This window comes from Calliphora vicina, chromosome 4 (genome assembly GCF_958450345.1).
Source record: "Calliphora vicina chromosome 4, idCalVici1.1, whole genome shotgun sequence".
Taxonomy (NCBI): domain Eukaryota; kingdom Metazoa; phylum Arthropoda; class Insecta; order Diptera; family Calliphoridae; genus Calliphora; species Calliphora vicina.
Genome location: NC_088783.1, coordinates 102,799,260 through 102,821,029, shown reverse-complemented (window position 1 = coordinate 102,821,029; position 21,770 = coordinate 102,799,260). Strand labels below are relative to the sequence as shown.

Sequence of the window (21,770 nt, the reverse complement as noted above, 5' to 3'; positions counted from 1 at the left end):
ATTCCCACATCATCTTTAACTGCACCTTGTATAACATTCAGAGGACCGATTTTCCTCTACTAGAGCGCTACAATAACACTACCAAATTCTTTATTATATGTGAATTCCTTAGCCTGATTGACCAGAAATTATAAGAGGATATTCTATTTTTGAAATTGTTGGTGGCTTTATATCCCTGGGATCAGCCAAGTAAATCCTTCCATCCTTTGCAACAGCAAAGGGGCACGAAGTAATTCTAAAGCAACAAAAAAAAATGTTTTGCAGCAAATGTTTTACAGTGTAGAAGGGACATAGCAGCAGCATGAAATTCTTGTTTAAGAAGCTTCATGGCTCTCATCTTATTATCATCCGATTACCATTTGCGACATTCTAATTTATTTTCATCAAAAATCATTATTTAGATTAAAATTTATATACATATGTACTAGCTGGCTTCGCTTGGTAGCTATTTACTAATGATGTATTGCTGAAAACTGGTGCTGATTTTAATGAAACTTTTATCAAGTTTCATTAAAATCGGCCCAAAAATATATAACATTTAGCTATCTTTCATTTAGAAATTCCAAATATTGCAAAATTTTACCTTTGACCTTCAGGATTTAAGGATTAACCTTACCCGATTTTAGTAAAACTTTCAGAGCATATTTAAAATTATCTGACCTATAATGTTCTAAACAGGTTTTACTTAAAATTCATAACAGTAAGAAAATTGGTCTCATTATCCAAAATATGGCGAACAAATTAGTTTTTGTTAGTAAAATATTAAATTAAATAACAGTAAGAAAATTGGTCTCATTCGCCAAAATATGGCTAACAAATTAGTTTTTGTTAGTAAAATATTAAATCTTTTATTTAATATAAAATAATATTTATTAAAGGAAAATTTCTGAAAAACTGAAAAATATTTGTTGAACATATAACATATTTCTCAAAAACTAATTCGATAGAAAATTTACATTGAAACTAAAGTATATTTCAACTAAAGTATATTGAAACCATTTCCAACAAATACCCTCTCAATGTAAATTTCTCTATCATTATTTAAATACATAATTTATACAAAAAATTACAAATCAAGTTAAAAACAAAATTACAAAATAACATTAATTTTAAATTCAAATGATTACAACATTTTGTATGATTCTGATTTGCTAAACATTTAGTCAAAATATCAGCTGCATTCTTTTCTGTTGGGACATATTCCAAATGTATTTCGTTTGCATTGTATTTATCTTTAGTATAGCGGTATCTAATGTCGATGTGTTTACTTCTCTTCATCACCATTTTTCTTTTCGTCAGGTATTGAGCTCCTTGGTTGTCACAATATAATACTGTTGGTTCTTTAATCAAATCATGGAAACTCAATTCATTTTCCGTAAAATTATTGTCGGGAATTCCCGGGAAATTTAAATTTTTTTCCCGGGAAAAACGGGAAATTTAAAATTAATTAATAATACTTTAATATATTTAAATATGACATCTCTGCTTGATGAATGGCTTGTTCCAAATATTAATGGAGGTTTTAAACACCATTAAGGATACAGTAGAATCATTAAGCCGAAATGAAACATTTTTTCTGATAAGTGATGCTATAATCAATACACTTTATGAACAGCAGTTATCTAAAAATTCTACGATTTCTCAAAAAACGGTTCATTCAATTAAATTAAACCTAAAAAATTCAACATTATAAGATAAATTATAATATAAAAACACAATGTTAAAAATTTATGGACAGCAAATGTATGAACGTCTATTTGACCACAATGTTCCCTCATATGTTCAAAGCGTTGATGATGATGTTTCCGAAATACAAATGGAGCAAAATTTTAAAAAGCAATTAGAATATTCAATCAATATTGAAAAGGAAAGCCCTAAACATTTAAAATCAAATGCTGAAAGTTTTAAGCGGGAATTAGATTTATTTGAAGCAAGTAGCAAACGGAGAATACATTTTGATTGTCTTTATAATGCTTTAATAACGATAAAGCCAACACATGTTTAAAGCGAAAGAGTTTTCTCGTCGAATGACTTATGCGTTAGTAATTTTGATAAATAACTTTTCAAAAAAATAGTTCTATGAAGGACATATAACATTATTTTTATGATATAATAGCGGTGTTCACAATGTAGAGTACTTTCTATAGCAAAGTAGCAGTTTAGCAGAAAACAAAATACATTGGAACTACTTTTTTACTGCTTTACTCTTTTTAAACTATATGATGTAATTTTGAATTTCATATTTTTGTTTTGAAATGAATTTAATTTTATTTTAAAATATGTATATTTTATATAACAGAAAAATCAAATGAAAGAATCTAAAAAGTGCATTAAAAATCCCATTAACATATTAATCGACATCGAATTATATAGATACGTTCACAATTTATAAAATTTTGTGACACTTAATAGATCTTTTACTCTACTATATCATGAATACCGCTAATATTTAATTTTATAGTAACAAGTGATCTCCAAATATTTTAACAAACTTTTTTTGGTTTTATGTGGGTACAGTTGAATTGTAATGACACAATTTTATAAAATAATTTTCTTTTTTAATTATTTTTCTAGTTAAAAAAACATTCCCGGGAATCCCGAGAAATTAAATTATCCGGGAAACCCCAAACCCTATATCGGACCTATAATATTGTTTAACAAAATTTTTAAAAATAGTTTAACGGTATCCTACGACGACAAAAATTCAAATACAAGTAACTATGGATATATTTTAAGTAAAAACAAGCAAGAGAGCTATATTCGGCTGTGCCGAATCTTATATACCCTTCACCAAATTATATTTTAAAATATTTTTAGGTAAACAATTTATTTATTTTTTTTAATTATTTTTCAAAACTGTTTTTTTAATTTTTTTTGAAAGTTTTTTTTTATTTTTTTTTAAATTTTATTTTAATTTTAAATTTTTTTTTTATTTTTTGGAGAAAAAAATTATGACAAAAAAATATTTTTGATGAAAAAAATTCGGGTTAAAAAATATGTTTCCCGATTTTGAAACGTTGTAGGTGCAACTTACTATAGCCTTATATACATCGTTGCAATGGACATTGAAATATCTAGCATTACATATCCATATTGTCTATATTAATGACTTATTATTCCAGATATAGATAAAAAATAGGCCAAAAATCGAGGTTGTTATATTGATGTACCGGCATATTGATGTATGAATCATGTATGTAAGTTATTTGGGGGCTACGGAAAGTTGATTTCAACATTCAGACGGGCATGGTTATATAGACTTCGCTATCTATAACGATCCAGAATATATATACTTTGTGGGATCGCAAATGAAAAATGTAGAAATTATAAATGGTATGACAAACTTATATATGTGTACTAAGGTGGAGCGATAATGTTTTTTTTTGGTTTTTTGTTTTCAATGGAATAACGATATAAAGTTGCCTTTTAATGAGTAAGTTAAACGTACGAAAGATGACTTATCTATTTTGATGTTTTGAGGTGCCCCAACACAATTGAAAATCAAAAAATTGCCTATTTTTCATATGGTCATTAAACAACCTTATACTTTATAAACATTAATATAGGTTGAATATAAATATTTTTATGTATTGTTAGGTCAATATAATTACATCCAAAGGTTTTTCATACCTAATTTTTCATCCTTAAACTGTGATATATTTTATAGATTATATAAGTTTAAGCTAATTTGTTATTAATTGTTGAAATACTTACATATGTATGTAAAATCTCATAATTTGTAAATTTTAAACTTGAAAAAGTAATTTGAATAATGGAAAAAATATATAATAATAATAAATAATTACATCCAATAATTAAAAAAAAAAATAAATTTTTACTTAAAAAATTAAATTCATATTTCATATGTTTTACAACCCACATATGCCGAAGTAGGCATTTTTATACCCAATCCACAAAATCATACTTGTAGCTTAGGAAAGTGGGCCTAATCACTTGGTTATATTTTTTTACTGATAGAGGACATCCAAGGCTACTAGACATAAGGAGGGCATTGGGGACTTCCACTCCCCTCGTTTTCTAGAGCCATTTATGTTTATATTATTATAATGATGTGGTAGCACCTCTATATATAAATCTACCAAATGAAATTGTTTGTGTATATTTAGGAGTTAAAAACGCAACTTTTAACAAAAATAAATAAAAATCGCTCCACCCTATTGTATACCCTGCCACTCATGGTGAAGGGTATAGTTAGCTTTATTTTGACATTTCTCAAAATATGTCAATACAACGACAATTACGTACACATTTGGATTATTTTATATTAAATAGCAAAAGTAATAATTTAGCAGCAAATTTTAAAAACAAACTGACAAATTTGCATTTTTTTCGAATTTTAGAGATAAAGTAGATATAGGTTTAATCTCCAAAAGATTTTTTTACTGTAATTGTCATTAATATAAATAAATCGACATAATCTTAACAAAGTAGCGGCAAAAAATTTCCCTCAACTAATTTGGTATGCAGTCGTCTATTCGATTTGACTAAAAATGGGCGGTATTCCCCTTTTTTGAAGTGGTCCGACCATAAGAGGGATTTTCGAAAAAAAAATAATGCTTACAAAACTATATTTACTAAAACTCTTGCTATATAATTTGGTAGATACATTTCTATAAACCTTAGAACAAATTATGAATTTTGAAACTGCAGTTAAAAAAATAAATTTTGTTGGTCATAGGTTAGCGGTATCCAAGTAAATACGGATATATTTTTAGTAAAAATTAAGTAAATTCTTTCCGAATTTTAGCTGTAATAGAGTTTGTGGGTTATTTTGACCCAAAGGAGATATAGGGTTAATCTCCAAAAGATTTTTTTTATTGTAATTTTCATCAATCTTCTTATATATCTTATATATAAATAGGCCACACGTTTTTTGTGGTACACTTTTAAGTATGTTATTGTCCACCAATATTGATGAAACATATATGGTTTAAAAGGTTTCTTTAATTTTTTTTTAATTCTTTCCATAAAAGTGGTAAAAAGCGTTTTAAATTTGCTTGAAAAACAACAACAACATGTTTATGCACATCTAAATACACGTGAATTTGTACACAAACCCGAAAAATATTTATGCGTTTACTCAAAAGTAACTGTATAATTACGTTATTAGTGGTCGAATTTTGACCACCAGGCGATCCTAGTATAAATAAATTTAGATATTTCTGTAAAATAATGCAGCATGTTAAGAAGTTTGACAAATTTATTTCATATAAATAGTAACATTTTGCATATATATCTGACCTTTGACCTCGATGCTCATCCCGAAATCGTTGTCCGATTTGGCTCAAATTTTCAGCACTTAACATTTAGATCTAGTGTCACTCTAACATGCATAATAAACTTCAATACTGATTTCCGGTGGCCAAAACCAAGAGGGTTGTCTAAAACAACACAAAGACACTTAATACTGAACATATCCTTAGGTCATTTCTAAGTTTATTCACAACATTTAAGTACATTCCAGATTTCTTTACAATCTAATTTCAAAATATGATAATACCTAATTTTATGAATTCCTTATTTGAATTTTCATTCTTATATTTTCTTTTTTTTCAAATGGAAATATATTTACATATCGCTCATTTGCTGCAACAACGTCATAATTCAAAAAAAGTCGTTTCGAGAAAAACGGCTTTGAATGTTTTATGACATTTTACTATTTCTTAAATAAATTTTCAACAGATCATGCGATTTCAGAAATAAACCCTGATTTAAATAGTAGATGTTAATATCTTTCTATTCTGCGTATAACACAAATTTTCGCTTGTCAAATATACGAGAAGACATGAGTATTAATTTTGACGTTTACAACAGAAAAACACTCTCACACAAAAAATAATTGACTTTTTTGAAAACTGATAAAACTATATGAAAGATTAAAGAACGGCGCATATTCTGCATTACTCAGTTCAAAACACCCGGATTTTGAGTTATGACGCTGTTGCAGCGATATGTATATTAAATGAAACCAAGAAAAAAAAGCTTCAGCCTTTTGAAATTAATAAAACAAGTCATAGATGCAATAAGAAAAATAGTAAGTTTATATTTATTATAATATAATGTATACAATATAATAATTAAATGCAAAATTTATATATGAAAATCTTCAGCATTTAAAGCAGCTCAACAACAAATCTTCTGAATAATCTGTCAAGTTCTATAAGTAAAGTATTTTTTTCTCTTTATATTATCCTGTTGATGTATGACATTAAAAAGACCGGAAGTGTTTTGATTGTTGGTTGCAGACTGTCGATCTAAAAGGTAGGATGAGGGGGAGCTACTTTAAGAAAAGACTATGCTACAATAAAACAAAATAAAAAGTTGGAAAATATTTGATAATAGCAATGTAAATGACATCAAATCAAACATCTTCCAATTTTTTTCTTTTATTCTCAAATTGAACAAAAAACCATTAATATTTGTTGTGGTGTTATTTTTCACTGTATATATTTTAAAGTTTTTTTTACGGAATAAGCATTTTTTATTTAATCTTTGGTATAATTGTTTTAATTAAATATTAGTTATGTATATATAATATTTTTACGTTTCTTTCAAATGTATGTATGTAAGTAATTTGCCTAGTAAAAATTAATTATTTCTACTGCTACATCTGCCACCAAAATGCAATACATATTATTTTTTTTGTTTTGCTATTTTGTAATTAAGTATAATAATTTAATTAATAATTTTAATAATAATATTTAATATATATATTTAATATAATGTTAGATATAATTAAAATTTAAATTTTTGGTATCTATTCGTTAATATTGTTCCATAAATGTGCCTATATTTTGTTGTTTGTTGTTGATGTTGTTAATATAACTGAAGCTATTAGAGAAGAATTGGGGGGAGGGTAGAGAGAGAGAGATAGATAGAGAAAGTTATCATCTACAGCTCCGCCACCATCAGCACGACAACGACCAACATCATCATAACCACCAGCAATATATGTATTAGAACCAACCACCACTACCAAGTTTTGAGCTCAATCCACCAATACCTTTACCGAGGAGATTTCCGACGCGTCCGGCCACAACGTTGGTAACTGCTGCTGCCTGAGCCGAAACTAGATTCGGCTGAGGCATTCTAACGCGTGGCGTAGCGGTCTCCTCTTCGGCACCCTCCTCTTCAATGCCGTCGAGTTCTCTACCATCCTCGGCAGTTTCATCACCTTCTGCAACGTCAGGCATGGTTAGAGCACAAGTAGCTTCCTCTGTAGCCATACGAGTGGCAACAGTTTGATATGCTTTAGAATTAAGCTTTTCCTCAAGCATACCTTGCAGCTCAAAGTCCGAATAGATTTTTTTTACAATGTGTGATAGCGCCTGCACCTGAGCATAGTGGAGTGAGTGATCCAAACGCTCAGAAAGCCAATTGCAAAGCATATTAACTTGTTGCGTATACCATTGTTCGAAGAAATTCAATGCCCATAGATCATCGCCGATTTTTCCACGAATCTGTTCCATGTTGTTACGGAAAAATATTACATAGCCTTGACCTAGATCTTTACCTGAACTGGAGACATTCGTGAAGCTGAGTATGGAACCAATCAGGCTACCTTCGTCATATCGAGCCAATTTTGACAAAGTCGACTCTAGCACTGACATAAGCTTACCAATTAGGCCTTGTGTCATAGCTACATTCGCTTTATCGAGTTGATCGTCAATTTTAGCATGAAATTTGTACAAATCAATTCCGTCTATGGTGGTTAATTTAAAGCTTTGATTTTTTGCGTTCAATATCACATTTACCATGGCGCACATTTCTGAGGGCACAATATAATCGGTCGACGAAATGAATGCAATATTTTTCTTTAGCCAAGATTGGAATGATGCATCTGTACGCGCAATGCACTGCTCGATCATTTCTGCTGCCATCATTTTGAGACGTTGTTCCAAGTGTTGCCGGAATTCGGGCTCAGGCCAATGGAGATCACGTATAAACGATTGTAAGGCATCAAGTTTCCAAAACAGGTCTTCCGATGTTGCACAACCATTGCCTTTACTCTCCCAGCGTTCTTTCTCGAAGCCTTTATTGATGGATTGAGCTATTGAGGATTCCATTAGGTCTACGTAGCGTACAACTAATGGTGCGAAAGTGTCTCGTAGATGCTGGTGGAAACGACCATTGCGGAGATTATCGTCTGCTCGTAGATAATCATTGAGAATTTGAAAGAGGGGAAACGAATCCCACGTGTCAGGTGGCTGTTCGGATAAAACTCGGTCCATATCAACTGCAAAGAGGGACCAGAATATTTCGGCATGTTCTACCAACAAATCGCTGAACCAAGCAAAAGCTTCAGCATAATGTTCTTCATTCTGCTGCTGTAAATCAACGCATAGTTCTGCTAGATGTATCAAATCTTCCAGTTTTCTCGCAGGAGGCACTGCAACTTCACCACGTAAGTCTTCTTCGATTTTCGCCTCGGACGACAGACGAGTATAATTCACCAACGCGGCAGATTCTAAACTCTTCTTAATCATTTGACGAACTTCTTCTGGTGGCACTGGTGTGACAATATCCTTCATAAGAACACGTTCTAGCAGGGACAATGTTGCCTTGAGAGCACCTTCAGGCCGACCAAATGGAAAACAGAACCTAAAATTGGTTATTTGATATTCTAGCAAAACTCTTAAGCGTTCTTTGATCTCGGTAAACTTTTCCTTTTCTTCGTGAGTAATACTACCCACCCCATCGGGGCGATTACCGTGCACGTGGCTGGCACAGAAGGCGAATGAATAATGAATGAGAGTTGGATCGATCATGAAATCTTTTTCGGCACGATCTAACAAATCTGAGAGGTAACAAAGGTGTCTATAGCAGCCACGAACACCATAACGAGCACAATATTCATCCAATACAAACACCTGTCCGGGACTAAACCAACCGAGGGAAGCGTATTGATCATTAAGGCGATATTCTAGAGCGAGATTTTGCAGCATTTTGAAGAACACAGCATGATCTAAAGTACATGGATCGGCGCTAATGTAATCTTCCATGCCGTGCTTGCGTGCCTTGTCCGCATCACCTTGAATCTTCGATATGGCCGAGTTTTTATCCTGAGTAACTGGCGGCGTAGGTTTGTGGGATTGTCCAGTGGCGCGATACATGGCCATTACCCATAAACTGCATTCATTTTCATCGTCACAGGCGAAAGCGATGCTATCGCCTTCTCGTACAGCATTAAAGAAAAAACGTCCGCCATTCAAATCGGTGCCAAACATTAAACTTGCACTAGCACCTTCGATATAATCAACCGTATAACCATCTAACTGCATCATTTCCGATGGTTCAGATTTCTTTTCTTTATAACTACACATGGCGAAGGTGTATTGGGACACTTGAACTAGTACAAAATAACGTTTTTTCCACTTTTTCCACACCGATTTTCCAATGGCGTATAAATAACCACAGTGCTTCATATTAGGTGGTTTCTCTAGACGGCATGCTATTTTAATTCGTAAATCTTGATCGGGCAAATTCTTCGGCACCGTCATGCGATGCCATTCGGGAGTTTTGGATGACAAAGGTGTAGGTTTTATTATCACCTTACCCAGCTCTTTATCTTCTAATGCTAACATGCCAGGATTTTCGGTGTACAGCTTAACTTTAACTACGGGCAAAGGATGTGTCGTTGTAAAGTCCCCTTGTGTATCCCACATTGGTTTGGAGGCCTCAGCTTGATCTGTCTGCAGTTTTTCACCATTTTCAACCTCCATGGTACAGTAGACAATTCGATTCTGAGCTAACGATTTAAGACCCTTTACTTCCATCACAATTACTTCTAGCTGGAATGTTAATACTACATCTAATTTAGAAAGTTGGGTAATACCCTCCTCAGAGTCGCCTTCCAGTTTCGAAAGAGATCCATGAGAACGTAAGATCATTTTTAGAAATGAAGGAGTACTATGATTGTAACGCTTCAGTTTTTGCAAGCCATATTTACTGTCCATGTTACCTTTAGTAACTGGCAACGATTCTAGATTGGCCATTAATAAATTTATTGATGATTTTAACTCTTCAATATAAAGAGATTCCATTTCTTTTAAGACAAATTTTGGCATAAGTTTGCGATTCTTCTCCATCTCATTAACACGCTGCATACGACCATCCAATTCACGTCTTATTGCAGCCGCTTGCTCATCGGCCGAATCAAGCATTAAGGCATTGAATAAGATTTGGTGTTCGAATTTCTTTACACTAAGTATCTGCTGGAACATATCGTACAACTGCTCTTTGGAAAGTATCAGCTCACTATTTAATGATTGTTGCAAACGGGCAGGTTTTTTCGAGTCCTCCTCTCCTGTACCCTTAAGTATCACATCGAATTTTGCCATCCAGGATGTAAGCACTGTGTCTTTGCTGAGACCGTCGATTTCGGGCAAAGAACGAACACGTTTCTCAATGTTTTTGCGAAAAACTTCGGTGAAGTCTTGCATTGAACATGAACCCTGTTGGACCATTTTCAAAATACGATCTGATTTTAAGAAAACATCATGATAGCTTTGTACTGCATTGCGAAACGCTTCATCAGCCATGATTTGAGTTTCTCCCTTAAGAAAAGATTGAAATCGCTGAGTTATGGCATCCAGTTGCGCTTTGTTAACTTTGGGCTGTCTTTTCGTCATGTCGGTAGGTTGTTTAGCATTAAACGGATATGATATGCAACGAGAAACGAAGACATACAGCTGAATGCGTTTCTTTCGTTCTTCTTCTTCAATACCCTGCTTTGGTTGACCAGTACCGGATTCATACTTATCACTTGCTACTGACGGCGAAGGTGATATTGGTCGCGACAATGAATTTCCTCTTGATGACGACCCAGCACTTTGATTTAGGGTTTCCTGCGATAGGCTACCCGCTCCCGCTACAGAATCATTTGCGGTCAGTTCGTTCTTACTCGACACACTAGTTGCGGCCACTGGAGCTACAGTTTTCTCGCTATCTGTTGGCCCGCTTGAGACAGAACTACTAGCTGCTTTGTGCGGTATATCACCATTTTGTCGAGCTGCTCCAGCACTTGCTTTATTGCTCGCATCGACTGCAGTTATAACGGCTTTTGGTTTAGCTAACGAACTTCCTCCTAAGCGTCCCTTGGGGGGTGCTTGAGGTGTGGATTCATCATCACCTTCCTCTTCACTGGAGCTGGGGTCGATCATAACTGTGTGCCTCTACGCTACCTCTGTGTACTTTGCAGTTGTTGTTATTAAAGTCACGTTCAAAACCTAAATAGTTCTGCAGCGATAACGGGTGCTCTGCAGTGTGACGACAAATCAGACAGCACGCAGTATATGTAACTGTAACACGAATACATACATTATTATTTTTATTTTTTCCTATTATCAATTCAAGGCAAGGCAAACAGTAAATTTTAAATTTACATTTTTGCATAGAAAATACTGTTACATTTTACTTAAAAACACTTAATGCTAATGTAACTGTGTTTTCCAGTTTTCTTTTGTTGAATTTTTAAATTGTTTTTAGTTTTCACCAAATTTTTCTTAAGTTTCGTACGTACTTGTTTGTGTGTGCGTTGTCCTGGTTTACTGATATTTTTCCAACTTATTCACATTGATTAGGGGTGTGAATGTAATCAGTAGTAGTAGTTGTTGTTGTGAATAAACTGTTAATTTTTCGCCATCACATGAAAATAAAGAAATAATAAAAAACGATTATTCGTATACTTTAACAAGGATGACACGGATTTAGCAGGGTTGTGTTATCTTAAACTAAAAATATTATAAATTATATATGTATGTATGTTTTTATGTACATATTTATTTCATTATTATATTTGTTTGGGTAAAAACAAACAACTTTTCTTAATACTTCTTTAAATTGTTATCTGCAACTTTTATTTGATTGTTATTTCAACATTGATTCTTCGTGTTACCCAAAATTACTAATTTTATTAAATTTTTCTTATTTATTTACTTAAACCAAATTATTTTTAATTTATTTTAACCTTTTTTCAATTTGTACACATTTTATTATTATTTAATATATTAACGTTATTATTTAATGTAGTTTAACCAACACAATATTAAATATTTAATGTTATATTGATTTTCCGTAAACACAATTCTTTTATATTCAACTGCATAACCCCCTTTTAGCAGGGTAGATTTATGTATGAAACACTTCATACATTTGTACGCAAAACAGTACTCATGAGTGTTTTATTTTATTCTATTCTTTACTTTTCATTTCACATAGTTGTTTAACGCAATGTGACTTTTAACGGTAACCGTTCTGACTAGTTGTATTGATTTTATTTCCACAAGTAACCACTCAAAAAAAATTAACCCCTAATATAAATGACAAAACCGTTATTTCTACGCATACACATACTTGCCTGTATGTTAGATAACATTGTGTAAATGAATAACTTTAACATAATGTTGAGGCCTATTTTTGTTTACACAACTAAAAATGGCTAACATGCCCGGGATGGAAATGTTCGTATAATTGTACTTATTTACACATTTCGAAAAGCAATTGGTTTTAAAATCTATATATGGGCAATTCCTGATGTCACGAACGTACGTTCGTACGCTTTTGATGTCCAAAGAATATAGAAAACAAAACTTTTCCTAGCATTTTTTTTTGCGATTCGATAACATTTTGGTAGCTCTATGTTTAGTGCAAAAGATGGATTTCATCGAGTTTAAGTTTTCATAAAGATAGTTATAAACATGTGGTAACGAACGTACGCAGAATAGAAGTTAACTTTGGCTGACAGTAGTGAAATGTAAAAATCTGCGAAATGGAACGGAATATTTAAAAGCGATTAATTCATTTTAAAAGTGTATTAATGTAGGTCTCTATCCAGTATTTATGCAATAAAATATCTCTATTGGTTTTTGTTTAGTTGGCTTAAGTACCGGTCGCAAACGTACGGGTCACGAACGTACGTTTTTTCCATATGTTTTTTTATTATTATCACCATGCATTTTCCCATAAATATCTTCAAATTTCTTTAAAAATAAGTAAGAAAGTATCGTCGGTCAATCGCGACCATATAATATTTTTTTTTAAAAATTCAATAATTTACAGTGGTTGACAAAACAATGGAATTTTTTCCAAATATTTCATTAGTGGCCTAAAATCTGAAATAATTTTTTAAAAAATTTTAACATTTTTGTAGTATTTTAGTTGTATACTTTTATTAACTTAATTTAACAAAAAACAAAGGACATAATTAATTAAATTCTAAAAATGAGAAAACAAAATTAAAAGATTTCTTTATTACGGCATAGACAAAACAATGGAAACTTAGGTATTATTTTAACAAATATGGTCTAAACTTAGCAATAACTCAATATTTTGTTGGGTACCATATAATATTTTTTTTTTAAAAATTCAATAATTTATATTCGAGAGTGATTCGAGAGCATTTCATTCATTTTAACGGAAGAGAGGCAGGAAATTACTAAAGTAGGGACGCAAAAACATCTCCCCAGTGACAAGAAAAATCGTATTCTAGGGATCAAAATAAGAAACTTTGCCCAAGGAACCATACCTCTAAAATGAATTCTAATGTTCCTTATTATTTAAAAAAAAATTATGAAAAATTTAAAACGGCAGAAATTGTTCAGATTATTGGCTTTATCGCAAAGCCACATGTAAAGAAGTGGCCACTTAAAATCCGTACGCACTATAGTAATCATAACAACGCCCCCTGTTATCAAAATGGAAAAAGATTTACACAGATTTTAAACAACAAATCTACCATTATTCTACAATGAATTGCAAGTAATTTTGTTTAGTTTTAAAAAGTGTAGACACAATAGAAAATGATGCTAGAAATAAAATGGTGCACAAATATCTAGAAAATGCGACTTTGTCGGGTTAAATGATAGCCAAAATCTGATTTTCTTTGTCACTTGGGCGATTTTACAGTATCTTGTTTTTTTTATTTGAAGCCACTAAATTTTGATTTAAATTAAAATTTTCAACTCTTTGGTTTTGAAAATTTATAAAATCGGTGTAGTAGAAACAGAGTTCTGGAACAAATGTGATCATTTTAACATATTGGTATTTTGTGTAATATATTGAGTATTCATTTCAAAAAAATGGAAAAGTACACTCTGATTTTTTAACACTTTATAAAAGTTGTATTTTTTTGTGGGATTTGTTCAAGTTTTTGTTGTGTAAAAGTGTAAAAAAAATCAGAGTGTAATTTTCCATTTTTTTTTAAATGAATCACCTTATTATACATACATACATATAATTTTGCACTATTTATTCCTATGATAAGAGACCAAAATACGTTGAAAATGGTTAGTATCGGCCCATGATTTCTCCTAGCAACATACAAATTTCTTCCCGAAATGTGGCACTATGGTATATAAATTCCAATAGAATACTAATATCCATACAAAATTCAGCAGAAATAAGTTTTGTGCAAAAAGAAATCACAAGACACAAGTTTTTATGGATCGGTCCATATTTGACCATAGCCCTTATATAATGTTCACTTTCGAAAATCGTTATCAAATTGAAAATCGATATAAATAACCCCCATAACCCCATATACATTCAATAATATATTAGGACCACTACCGAAAAATACATTAACCTTCATAAATATCTGAAAATATCGATTTCGAACCAAAATTTTACACAGATCAGTAGTATTCAAAAATCATACTTCTGGGTTTTGTAAATATCAGTACATATTTGACAATAGCTCCCATATAAGGCCCACTTCCGAAAAACACTTAAATACTCATAAATCTCCATCCATATATACAACTATCGCTGTAACGAATTTTATTCAAAAATGTAAATAAAATCTATATTGAACAAAAATTTAAAACAAATCACTAATTTGTATACTAGAATTTTCTGAATATCGTTTCATAATTGGCCATTCTTCCCATATAAGGTCTACTTCCGAGAATCACTATAATACCCATAAAACTTTTGTAAATTGAGGTGAAATTCTCCCAAAATAGAACTAAAATAGACTTTTTATACTATTTATCTTTACGTGTTGTGATCAAGGAAATAAGTTGAGAAATATATAAATATATAGCATACATACATTATTAATATTATAAAAGGACAAACTCTGTTGAAAATGGTAAGGATTTGTAGTTATTTCCATTATAAATTGCTGAATTATATAACATTTTTAAACATTTGAAATAAAATATCATCTGCATAAACAAGTCCTTCTAACAAGATATGAAATACATACTAATACGTAACTGAAAAAATGCGTTCCAATTTACATAATCAGCTCTAAGTGTTATTGAAAACAATGAATTTGGATATTCTAGTGTATGTAGTAGTAGTATGTAGTTTCTATAATTCTGATTGTATTTAGGTGGAGGGAGGTATTCGGCACAGCCGAATATCATACCTTAATTTGTTGTTGATAGCAAATGATGTAATGAATTACATATTACGTTTAGGTTGTATGTATAGCCAATACATTAAGTTTTAATTTTTAACATATAATATGCTCCCTCATATACACAACTTCCGGAGATATTAGACGATATTTCTTTGCTTAGAACAATATTTGTGTTCATTTCATTAAATTCGGTTGTGTTTTACGAACATACGGAATGTATATTCTGTGGAGTTTGGACAAAGCATCTTAAGTCGAGATAAGAAAATATCTTAGTTTTTTTATAATGAAACTAACTTTTCAAAACGCTCCGTTTACACTAATCTGCTTCTTCTTACGAGATATCATAAAAAAACAAATCGACTTATTTGGAGTTGATTTGTTTTTGACAAAACAACTTAATTCGCAAAAACTGTTGAATTTATCGATAATTATTTTATTATTTATCCTTTTTATAATTCTTTGAGACAAATAGTAAATTTCTTCAAGGACAAATAATTAAATATTCATCGATAAATTAAACAGTTTTTGTGCTCTCCTGAAAAATTTTAAAATTCCACTTAAGTTGTTATGTCAAAAGTTCACAGATATACATTGATTGTTGGTCTGATATGGCATTCACAAAATTAGTTTTGATCCAAACGTGTCGTTTTAGGTCAATTACGCTTATATTTCATGTTATCCTTCATACCCTGTCTATACTTGACAAATATTTATCATAACAATTAATGACGTTCGTTGTCAAGACAAAGTTGTCTGTGCAAAATCACTAATAATTTTGTCATAACGAAGCAATAATACTAATAAATGGAGACTATACCTAATAATTTTTTATCTTAACAACTATTTTGACGTTTATCATGATACAAATTTATTAGGTATAGAAAGTGGTTAAAAATGCATAATAAATGGTTTTGTATCATCCTGTAAAATTTTAAAAAAATCGTCACAATTTAAAATCATGTATTCAATTAATTAAATTTTTTATTTACCCTATGTCTCCACGTAGCAATTTTTATTGCTAAGCTCAAACAATAACGTCGGCAGAACAACAGCAGAGTGATTGCTGATTGCTTTAGGTGGAGAAAACGTTCTAGGTTTATAAAAATATTCATGGCTATTCCTGTTCTTACTTTCACCATTCACCCTATTTTTGAAAGTATAATTACAACAATATAATATAAAATAAAATTTCAAAAATTATATAATTAAAGTTAAACAAATTACGTGTAAACATAATTGTGCTTTAAAAAATAAGGTGAATGGTGAAAGTGAGAACAGGAATAACCCTGATTATTTATTTAACTTGGGGGTTACACGATCAAGTTTTGCCTTTCAAGTAATACACTCACACTTTTTTACTAATACACTCACCCCCATTTTCTCAATATCTGGTTATCCTTTTTCGTAATGATAACCCTCCAATTAACATTTTTTTGTATGAGAACTGTCAGTTTAGCGCCATCATAAAAAAAAACCAGAGATTGAGAAAATGGGTGTCTCACAATTTATCATTGAAGTTGGTGTTTGAATTTTCAATAAAATAAATTGTTTTAATAATGTACTCAACTGTCAATTCCATCAATTCTATTGCCAACATCATATGGTCACGTGTGGACATCACAAACATATATTTGGAAATAATTAAAAACTTTTTTTGAAGAAATAATGTTCAACATAAATTGTCAAACAGAAGTAATAATTATATAAATTAAGCAGAAAAATCAAGAAATGAATACGTATTCTCTCTCTCCCATTTAACATAAAATTGGAAATAAAGTTGTTGTTACAGCAGTTTTTGCTATGTTGGTAGCCCTTGGTTAGGAAAACTCTGTTAATTCCGGTGCGTAGAACCGGCTGTCGTGGGAATGTGGAAAAATAAAGTTCATTTATTCCGACGCCTTTATATCCTATGTTAAAAATAACAATTAAGCGTGGAGTCGGGAAATAAAAAAAGAACAATAGCGATGGGCAAATGTAAAAAATGTATCGATATATATTTTTTAAAAAAATCGATATTTCGATATATCGAAACGTAGTTACTAAAAATTTTAAAATATTCCAAATTTAAAAATTAAATACTCATACCAACATAAGTAAAACGATATTACATGAATATTTAATTCAAAATTAAAAATACAATAGAAACAAAAAAATTCAAGAAAAACAAAGTAAGAATTAAAAATATAAAAAAATAAATTAAATCTATAAAAAAATAAATGATTTAATTATTGTCATTTATTTTTTTTATAGATTTAGCATCAAATAAATTACGAGAGCCTAAATTTGTTGTGTTTCCATACGTTTTGTATCTTACCACACAAAATAAAAGAAGCGGGTTCATTGATTTAATTTTTTGGAAAAATTTCAAAACCGAAGACATATTTCCTTACACAAACCAACCACATTAAAAAATTATGAAAAAATCCCCTTGCTCTTATAAATATCGAAAACACTCGTAAATAAGAATCGATATATCGGTTTTTGAAATATCGGCGATATATATGGATATTTTTTTTCTAAATATCGATATTTTGATATATCGATATTATGCCCATCCCTAAAGAACAATGTGATTGTTAAATTTTAAACATTACATGATGACACACAGCTATTTAATTGTATGGAAAAAGAGCGAGACATGGCGAAATAAGATATAACAATTTTGTAAATTTTTAATGTGATTAACATTTTTATTGAGGAAGTATTACTTTAGGGTTCTATAGCTGAAACAAAAAGTCGACTTTTCGACCTTTTCCGTTTTTTAAAAGGTCGACTTTTGGTAATTTTCTACTTTCCGACTATTTTCGACTTTTTCAACTTTTTACCATTTCTTGTCAAAATACATGGTATACTAGTTATAATGTTGCAATTAAATATTTTTTTAACAATCTAAAAAGTCTAATTTTATCGACTATTCCACTTTTATCGACTATTTTCGACTTTGGAGATAACAAAATCGATTGTTCGACTTTTTTCCAACCAGAAAGACGATTTCGACTTTTTTCTGGAAAAAGTAAGTGAACAGAGCGTTTCCCTGTGCTATCATTTTAGATTGAATGAAACTTTTAAGAAGATTAATTATTTATACATCTCTGTTTTAGAATAATCTACATAAAGCAAATCACACATATAAATGTGAAAAATACTTAAAATCAACGTTTGGGCTATATTTTAGTAATATTTATAATAATCAGTAAATTAATAGAGATATTTTAATATTGGTGGAATAAATACAAACCATATATCAAAATGACAACCGATGTAAGGGATATTTTGGACATGGAACGTCCTAATACACCTGAAATTACTAGGGACTCTTTTCTATCCACAAAAAAGAGGAACTTCGAAAAGTATGTACACTAAATCTTGGTATTTGTTGACATGTTACTAACCTTTTCACATATTTTAAACAGGGCAAAGGGAGCTTCTAAGCGTCCGGAAGGAATGCATCGTGAAGTTTTTGCATTACTGTATAATGACAATAAAGATGCTCCACCGCTACTACCAACGGATACGGCCTTGGGTATAGGCTCAGGTTATAAACAAGCAAAAGCAAGATTGGGAATGAAAAAAGTGCGGAAATGGGAATGGGCACCATTTGGTAATCCTGCTAGAATGGACGGTGCTGTGTTCCATCATTGGAAGCGCATCACAGATGAACCTAAAGAATATCCCTTTGCTAAGTTTAACAAACAATTGGAGATCCCAAGTTATAACGTAGCAGAATACAATGCACACTTGCAAACAAATCCACAAAAGTGGTCAAAAGAACAAACAGATCATTTGTTTGATCTAGCTAAACGGTATGTTTTTATTTCATATTAACTATATCCAAAATAATTATCTATTAGGGAATATTTTATCAGCTTTGACTTGCGCTTCATTATCATGGCTGATCGATGGGATCGTTCCCAGTTTGGGATTAAAAATGTAGAAGACCTAAAGGAACGCTATTATGAAGTGATTGGCTTATTGGCTAAATCGAAGGGAAATAATTCTCAAAATGTCGGAGACAAAAAACCATTTGTATTTGATGTTGAACATGAACGCCGTCGTAAAGAACAACTCAAGAAACTTTTTGAACGTACAAGTCAACAAGTCAAAGAAGAACAAAATCTTATCAATGAACTGAGAAAAATTGAAGCTCGCAAAAAGGAACGCGAGCGTAAAACGCAAGACTTACAAAAGCTTATATCACAAGCTGACCAGCAAGGCGATGTCTCAGCCAATGCTCAAAATGCTAGGAAGTATGAAAAGAAATTACACAAGAAAAAACTGCATCATCAGCCAAGACCATCGAAAGTAGATTCTGTGGTAAATGCAATTGAGGTTGGCACAAGTGGAATTAAATTTTCCGATTTACGTGGTACGGGTGTATCGTTGAGATCCCAGAAAATGAAATTACCCGCCAATATTGGACAACGTAAAGTTAAGGCCCTTGAACAAGCTATACAAGAATTTAAAGTTGGTATGTTATTGAACTACAAATTACAATAATACAAAACTTCGAAAAACACTTACACTTTTTCATTTGTCCATAGATCCTACGCCGCCTCCGTCTGAAGAAATTTGTAATGCTTTCAATGAATTACGATCAGATATGGTTTTATTATGTGAACTGCGTACAGCATTGTCCACATGTGTCTACGAAATTGAGAGTTTAAAGCATCAGTATGAAGCATCTTGTCCTGGAAAGGTTGGTTAATATTATAAATAATTAAATATAACATTTTTGTTTACTAATATTTTTACTATTCAGACGCTTAACATACCTCCCTCTTTGATACCAGCAGGACTTCAAATAAAAACAGAAACCTTTGAGAATATTTCGTCTACTAGTACGACCTAATAAATCGTTGGGAGTTGTCTATCGAAAATGGTTTTAATCGGTCAATAATTTTACCCCATACCAATGTCCTCCCGGAATAAGTGCATTGCCCTGATTAATGTCTTAAATATATCGAGGTTCATATAAAATTCAACGTAAACCAGTCTTATATTAGTAAAAGTACACCACACAATTGTATTAAAATCAATCCATAATGGACTATATCACCCATATAAGGCCCACATCCAAAATTCATAACTATATTTTAATTTTATAAAAGATATATCGCACTCGTTCAACAATACTGTTTTAACTCAAAATTTTTAAAAATTCACTTTTTGCATTTTCGTGATAATTAGTGACTACCTTGTATCAACAAAAAGGTATTATTTTGAGTTAATACAAACATTTAAATAGAAATACATCGAATATTTTCATAAAAAATTTATTATTTTGAATTGGCCCTTTATTCAAGTTCAAAATAATCAAATTGTTTTATTTAAATTTGGTTGTATTTTGGTATCAACTCAAAATACAACCAAATTTAAATAAAACAATTTGATTATTTTGAACTTGAATAAAGGGCCAATTCAAAATAATAATTTTTTTATATTCTTTTTGTTGATAAATTAACTCAAAAAAATAGATTTATTTTGCAATAATTACAATAAAAGAAAAACAATGTAAAAATATTTTCAAATGGAATTTGCTTACTATGATGTATTCGGATTTTCAAATTATCTTAAAATGTAATCAGAAACATTTTTTGTCCTGGAAACAATATCAGCCCAATTATGAATAAAAAATTCCGAGGGAGTTTGTTCCCCGGGAGTTTTTTCCCATTGAATTTGAATAGGAAAAATGAGAAAAGGGAAAAAACTGCCGGGGAATTTTAATTCATAATTGGGCTGTATAACATATATAGCTATGGATGTTAGCTTCTTATTGAATTAGAACTATTAGAGATATTGTTACGAAATTTCACATGGTTGGACCTGAGGTCTTTTCGAGTTGATTTACGTTTGTTCAGCTTCCTAGCGCTAATAGGGACCTGTGTGTAACCCCTTAAACGTGATCACCTCGGTCTCAAATTTAAAAAAAAAATCGCCAAAATTCCATTTATGATCCGAATGAGCTGAAATATGCTAACATGTGTAGGTTATCTCTATTAGTCGAAGAGATATTCAGGTTTATTGATTAATTTAAATTAATCAAGAATTCTTTTAGATTCGCCTTGGTACTTTGTATCGAAAGAAAAGTATCGATTAGAGTTCTATAAGTCGATTGTTCAAACAATCGACAATTTGCTGAAATCGAAATTGGCTTTTTGGTCGGAAAAAACTCAACAATCGATTTTTTTCTCAAAGTCGAATAGTCGACTTTTTAGATTGTTAAAGAATTACATTATACCATTTTTTCTAGTATATGCTACAATAAATAATAAATAGGTAAATGTTTATAAAATAAAGCTTTTCTACACAAAATTCTTCCAACATTCTTCTATAAAAAGTAAAAGGTTTTTATATATCGTATATATGTACTGGAATTGCTGAA

At 31.0% G+C, this 21,770-nt stretch overlaps 2 protein-coding genes across 3 annotated transcripts; one reads left to right on the top strand and one right to left on the bottom strand.

Moving 5' to 3' along the window:
- Positions 1-6,039: 6,039 nt before the first annotated feature.
- Positions 6,040-20,043, bottom strand: Cadps (calcium-dependent secretion activator 1). 2 transcript variants are annotated; one of them, XM_065506653.1, is made up of 3 exons: positions 19,910-20,043; positions 11,543-11,647; positions 6,040-11,321 (listed from the first exon to the last, which is right to left on the bottom strand). In XM_065506653.1, exon 3 carries the CDS (start codon positions 11,181-11,183, stop codon positions 6,978-6,980), a length of 4,206 nt encoding a protein of 1,401 aa, XP_065362725.1. In that variant the 5' UTR covers positions 11,184-11,321; positions 11,543-11,647; positions 19,910-20,043; the 3' UTR covers positions 6,040-6,977. The 2 variants fall into 2 exon arrangements, with proteins under 2 accessions (XP_065362725.1, XP_065362724.1); XM_065506652.1 differs by lacking the exon at positions 19,910-20,043 and adding an exon at positions 11,990-12,273.
- Positions 18,533-20,702, top strand: DMAP1 (DNA methyltransferase 1 associated protein 1). The gene is made up of 5 exons (XM_065506654.1): positions 18,533-18,738; positions 18,802-19,191; positions 19,255-19,856; positions 19,930-20,084; positions 20,148-20,702. Exons 1-5 carry the CDS (start codon positions 18,638-18,640, stop codon positions 20,235-20,237), a joined length of 1,338 nt encoding a protein of 445 aa, XP_065362726.1. The 5' UTR covers positions 18,533-18,637; the 3' UTR covers positions 20,238-20,702.
- Positions 20,703-21,770: the final 1,068 nt, after the last annotated feature.